The sequence below is a fragment of the Rattus norvegicus genome, chromosome 16, assembly GCF_036323735.1.
Source record: "Rattus norvegicus strain BN/NHsdMcwi chromosome 16, GRCr8, whole genome shotgun sequence".
Lineage (NCBI taxonomy): Eukaryota > Metazoa > Chordata > Mammalia > Rodentia > Muridae > Rattus > Rattus norvegicus.
In genome coordinates, this window is record NC_086034.1 from 18,285,292 (window position 1) to 18,291,571 (window position 6,280).

Consider the following 6,280-nt stretch of genomic DNA (forward strand, 5'->3'; position numbering starts at 1 on the left):
TATTCGTTAAGTCAACAGCTGCAGAGCCACGGTGATTTCCTTTGCCAAAATCCTAGAACTGAAAGTATTTCAAACTTCTTCTTTCTCCTCTATTTTTGCTTTTTGGTTTGTTTCCTTTTTCATCAATAATTAAAGTGTTTTTGTTTGTTTCATTGGGGATTTGTTTGTTTGTTGTCTGTTTGTTTAAAGCAGGGTATCTTGTAGGGCAGGTAAACCTCGAACTCATGGCTATTGAAGTGACTAAGGTATCACCATCTTGTTCTGTTCTGTGCCTGCTTAGACACTCTCAGTCTCCCACCTATTAATAGCCACAACTGTCTTGGCAACAGTCCATGTCCAGATGTATTAACCACAATGTTTGTGCAAGCTAAGACCTAAAACTAAAATAACTAGAGGAAGCGTAAATCATAAATAATTGTCTTGTGTCTGGAAAATACTGCCAATCTCTGCAAAGAAAAACAAATGTTACAAGGTTACAAGACCCTGACACTGATACAATTGTGGTTCTTAAGTGTTTTGCTTTTAAAAACCCTGTATTCCTGAGCTTAGGCTACTCTACGTGTGGCTATTATTAAAGGACTCCTGTAGTCTTAACTGACTTAATTAGAATGGTTGTCAGTAACTATCTCGTATGCTTTTTATCACCATCTGGTATGTGCCTCTTGGAGTCCTTGAAATGACAGGCTATAGCTACCTGGCTCCAGACCAGTTAAGTTTCCTTGCTAAGGTTGGAGTCGGAGGGTAGTGCCGCGCGGCATTCTGGGGAGTGGAGTCCCATCCGGAAGCTGACCGCCCCCTCTGCGTACTGGGTAGTGATTTAGAGGCGGGGATTCTAATCCTTTTTCCGCAAACGTCTCTCTAGCGTCCAGAGGGCGGGTCTCCACGGTTACTTTGGACTGGTCAGAGTCCATACGCATGCGCACTAGCTGCTTGCGTCCCACTTTCGAAAGTTTTCTGGGAGTTGTAGTCCGAGGTTCCGGACCCTCCGAGGGCGTTAGCTGCCTTTTGAACTCCCAGGGAGGATGGATCCCGGGACGGATTCAACGCCGCTTGCCGCCCTGGTTTGGTCGTCCGCCTCGGCGCCGCCGCCGCCGGGTTTCAGCGCGGTGAGTAGGGGCGTTCAAGGGCTGCGGGGATGGGCCAGGAAGGGGACGAAGCCCGCTGACCTGTGCGACCCGCAGATCACCTGTACCGTGGAGGGCGCGACGGCCAGCTTCGGCCGAGGCTTCGCGCAGAAGGCCGGCTACTTCCTGTGCCTGAGCACACTGGGTATCCCAGAGGTGAGCACCCGCGGCCTGAGCGTTAGCCTGCCCCACCCCTCGCCCAACTCTTTCCGACCCTTCCTGCTCGTACTGTTAACCTTTCCCCTCCCTGCTGACTGCCCCCTTCCACCTACCCTCTCTCGTGCTCCCAGAACCCTCAGGACAATGTGGTAGTGGACATGCAGATCGTGATGGACAAGGGGCCCCTGCCACCAGGCTTCTCTACAGTCAACGACCCTCAGGATGCCAGTAAGATCCGCGGGCACGGGAGAGTGACAAACACAGGGAAGGGCGGGCTGGTATCTGTCTGGAATTGGACCTAGCTGGGCAGGGAGGTACAACCTGTAAATGCAAGCTGAAGCAGAAAGATGGTGGGGAGTTCAGGGCCAGCCTGGGCTACAGAGTGAGGCCTTGTCTCAACCACTACTCCAAAATTAAATAGTTGATACATACCTGTCTTAGTACTCAGGCTGAGGCAGGAGGATGGCTCTGATTTAGTGTCCAGCCTGGGCTACAGAATGAGACCTTGCCTCGGCTTTTCCTAAGAATTAAGCTTAGTGGGACACACCTGTCACTAGCCTGGGCTACATGAAATCCTGCCCCTAAACAAACAACAACCCCAGATGTCTCTGGCATACCCACCCGTCTTCCTCACTGACACTGGTCACCACTGCTTGCCCCCTGCTTCTGTGGCGGAGCGAGTCCTCCTGGCCATTCTCTTTTCCTTTCCAGGCTCTTGCACAGCGAGTCCACCTGGAGCTGGCTTTCCCTGCTCTCTGCATAGCTCAGCCTTCCCTCTCCCTTCTCCCCTGCCTGACCCAGCTGCCCGCCTCCCCGATGGTGCTTGGTTCTCTCGGTGTCTTTAGTGACGGCTGGCAGGCTGCCGTGCAGAGGGTCAGGTCAGTGTGCAGACAGAGGAGGCTTCCACAAATTCTATCCTTTTGCAGCTGTCTCTTGACTTAGCATTTAATTGGTTTGGGGGGGACAGGGTCTCAGTGTGTAGCCCCAGCTGGCCTGGAGCTTCAGTCCTCTCCTCCAGGATTCATGGGCCATCATGACCAGTCCCTTATAATCTGCACGGTGTGGGGGCTGCTGTTCTTCATCCTAGCACCTAAGAGTCTGAGGCAGGAGGATTGTTTCCAATTCAAAGTTATTTTGGGCTATGGGGTGAACTCCAGGGCAGCATCCACTACAGGGTAAGGTTCTGTCAAAGAAAGCCAGGGCCGAGCATTAGTTGAGGTAGCAGAGTTCTCACCGTGTGCACAAAGCCCGGTTCCACCCTCAGCACCACACCAACAGACTCCAGAGGTTGAAACAGTGTTGCGCATTTAGGGTCCTTCTCGGCTACATAGTGTTTTTGAGGTCAGCCTGGGCTACATGAGCTGTCTCACAAACACAAATACACATAATAGAAAATAGCCCTGGTGTCCTCATAGAGCACACGTTAGGTTGAATTTTTTTTTCTTTTTTTCTTTTTTTTTTTTTTTAAAGATTTATTTATTTATTATATATAAGTACACTGTAGCTGTCTTCAGATACACCAGAAGAGGGCATCAGATCTCTTTACAGATGGTTGTGAGCCACCATGTGGTTGCTGGGAATTGAACTCATGACCTCTGGAAGAGCAGTCGGGTGCTCTTAACCGCTGAGCCATCTCTCCAGCCTGAATTTTTTTTTCTTTTAAAGCGGGGTTCTGTGATGCCTTGGGGTATCGAACCAGGGAAAGTGAGGCTGGGGTGCTAAAACAGATTCGCCACTGTTGACTCCATAGTCCCCCTCGAATATTTATGTCAAAAGTCAACCTGTTTCACTGATTCCCAAAAGTGATCTCCCCTACAAGTCTACCATTCATGATTTAGCCAGCTCCCTGGTGTGGTCCCTAACAGTACTGGTGAGCATCTTCCCGTCCATCCACTCCCCACTCACTCTCTGCCCCCACTCCCAGGGACCTCTGTGTCCAAGAAGAAGCGCATGTGTGTGAAGCTGATGCCCCTGGGGACGGCAGACGTGGTAGTGAGTGACGTGAAGCTCAGTGGGAAAACCAAGACCGTGCCTGGGTATCTGCGAGTGGGGTAGGTACAGCATCCTGTTCTAGCTCCTGTCCCTGCCACATTGCGTCCTGATTTTACCCACATCTCTGAATGTGGGGATGGCATCGCATGGGCCCTGTGGTCAGTATGCTGATCGGCATGAGGATGAGCTGCTGAGAGAAAATTACCCCCACACGGTGGCCACCCGGAGAGGCTGCGCAGGGCACCGATGCCCTCCTCTCCTCCCCTTACTCCAGGGACATTGGTGGCTTTGCCATCTGGTGCAAGAAATCCAAAGCCCCAAAGCTGGTGCCCAAGCCCGGCACACTCAGCCAGGACATGCGAGGCCTCTCACTGGACCAACCCAAAGAGCCCAGGTGAGGCCCAGGCTCCCCCACGGACAGATGGGCCAGGAGGAAGACTTCAGGCCTGACTGACATCACTGTCCCCTGCTTCCCAGCAAAGGTAGCCACCCAGAGCGGACACTGTCCAGACTGGGCTCTCGGGCTTCCACCCTAAGGAGGAACGACTCCATCTATGAGGCATCCAGTCTCTATGGCATTTCAGGTGAGCCCCGAGGGAAGAAAGTAAACCTGCAGTGGGAGGTCTCTGGAGATGCTCCCAGGACCATGGCCGGGGAAGACACAAGAGCTAGATGCAACCTCTCCTTGGCCTGTCCTACCAAGCATTTAGATTTTAAGCTTTATTTTTATTTATACATGTGGGTGTTTTGCCTGCAAATGTGTCTGTACATTGCCCTGGGAGGCCAGAAGTGGGCGCTGGATCCCCTGGAACTGGGGTTGAAAGGGTTGTGAGTTGCCACATGGGTGGTGGGACCTGAAGCCAGGACCTCTGTAAGAGCAGCTGGTGCTCTTAACTGCTGAGCTGTCTCTCTAGGCCCCAAACCGTATTTTCCCCCCTCGGTGGCTGTGGAGAGGGGGCGACCGGGACCTCACGCTCTGCAGTGCTCTGGGCAGAATCCAGGATGTGTTGTGTGATGCTTTTCGTGCATGGCATTAACACGACTGGCTCTGACTGGTCACCACCAACAGACCAGGGCTGTGAGAGTCACTTCAGGGATCTCGGGTTTGGGTTTGCAGCTCATGGGTGAGTTCCAGGAGTATGGCACCCAGAAGCAGCCTCAGTGCCAGGAAATCTCATCTGCAGGGCTGACGAGCCCACAGCTCCATAGCCAGGTCCCCTTCAGGGAGCTCTCCACACTCTGTGGACTTGTTGGGCCACGTGACATTAAGGAAAAATGACGAACAGTGGTTGGAAGTCAGCAGGAGGGAAGGGACCACAGCCAGCAGGCCTGATTTCAGGATCAGTTACAAGCAGTCAGAGCAGCTCTAATGAAGATCAGCCTGTGCTACCTGGGTGGTCAGGGTCACACCAGGAGGCCACAGGTTCTGGGTTCTTCCCCCTCAGCCTCCCTGGGTTCTTTCATTGCAGCCATGGATGGGGTTCCCTTTACCCTGCACCCGAGATTTGAGGGCAAGAGCTGCGGACCCTTGGTGAGTCCTCAGTGTAAGGGGATCTGGGCCACTGCTGAAGGGGCTGCAACATTCCTGCTTCCCTATGACTGGGCATATGGACATGGGCATGATGCGATCGGGAGATGGACAGAGGCCAAGGAGTCTTGGAGTAGGATGTGGGAGGTGGGGTAAGAGTCTTGGGCTAGTGTCTGTGGGGCCAGTCCTAAAAACTGGGAGCACTGGGGACAAGCATGATGGTGCTCAGAGGACATCCCAGTACTCCCATGAGTTTGAGGCCACATGAGACCCATCGGGGAAACTGGGGCATGCTTGAAGAGGTGGTCCAGCCAGTTAAGGCACTCGCCACCAAGCCTGACCTAATTTCAGTCCCTGGGTCCCACATAGCAAGAGGGACCAACTCCTGGGAGTGCTCTCTGTGGTATCATAGACAGACCTTGGTGAGTGTGTGTGTGTGTGTGTGTGTGTGTGTGTGTGTGTGTGTGCACGAGAGTGTGCGCATATACATGGCACATGTGCACACACCACAGTTCAGTGGGACTCAGGCCGCTCACTCTCATTCTGTCCCTTAGAACTTGTCTGCCTTTGGGGACCTGACGATTAAATCACTGGCAGACATTGAGAAGGAGGTAGGTGCAGGGCTGTGCAAGGTGCTGGGGCCTACCCTGTGCCCTGGTCTGCCCCCACTCCTCAGTCCTTCCCAACGCCCCTCCCCCCTGGCCCCAGGCCCTCATTTAGCCCCCCACCTCTGCTCCCCAGTATAACTATGGCTTCGTGGTGGAGAAGACCGCAGCTGCACGCCTGCCCCCCAGTGTCTCATAGCCCAGCCACAGGTGCCACCTGGCGCCACCTGCCTCACAGACACTGCTGATCGGCCCCAGCCTCTCAGCCCGGCTACTTGCACAAGGGGTCTCTTGCCTGGTGGTGCAGGGGCGGCCTGGGCAGAGCAGTGACCTTCTCTCAGAAGTCTGAGTCTAGCAGCCACATATGCACCAGCAGTAAACACTACCTGGAACCTACTGTGTGGAGTCTTTTGTTTCTTCCTTTTAAGATGTATTTTGAGTTTTACATGTGTGCATGCATGCGAGCATGTTGGTGCTCTTGGAGGGCAGAAGACCACATTGAATTTCCTGGAGCTGGAGCCCCAGGTGAATCCCCTGACACGGGAACTGAGGACTGAACTCATTTTCTCTGTAAGGCCCATATGTTATTTACGAGACAGGGTCTTGGGTAGCCCAGGCTGGCTGACAACCCACTGCATAGCCTAGGGTGATCTTAAAGCCCTGGTTCTCCCGGGGTTGCAGACATGCTCTGCCACACTTGGTTTATGCGGTGCCGGGTGTGGAAGCTAAGCTCTGCGAGCTGGGACAGCCAGGTGTGCAGTGGCCAGCTGACCTGTGGCCTCAGCCTTGTTTGTTTGTTTAAATTTTTAAATTTTGGAGTTTTCTGGAAATTGGTTTCATGTAGCTTTTCCAGGATGATCATGAACTTAATA

At 53.2% G+C, this 6,280-nt stretch overlaps 1 protein-coding gene across 5 annotated transcripts; it reads left to right on the plus strand.

Moving 5' to 3' along the window:
* Nucleotides 1–939: 939 nt before the first annotated feature.
* On the plus strand, nt 940–5,805 carry Mvb12a (multivesicular body subunit 12A). 5 transcript variants are annotated; one of them, NM_199375.1, is given in 9 exon segments: nt 977–1,106; nt 1,182–1,280; nt 1,415–1,511; nt 3,208–3,334; nt 3,550–3,669; nt 3,753–3,859; nt 4,745–4,806; nt 5,358–5,414; nt 5,545–5,804. In NM_199375.1, coding segments are annotated over 9 exon segments (816 nt in total). In that variant the 5' UTR covers nt 977–1,022; the 3' UTR covers nt 5,608–5,804.
* The last annotated feature ends 475 nt before the right edge of the window (nt 5,806–6,280 follow it).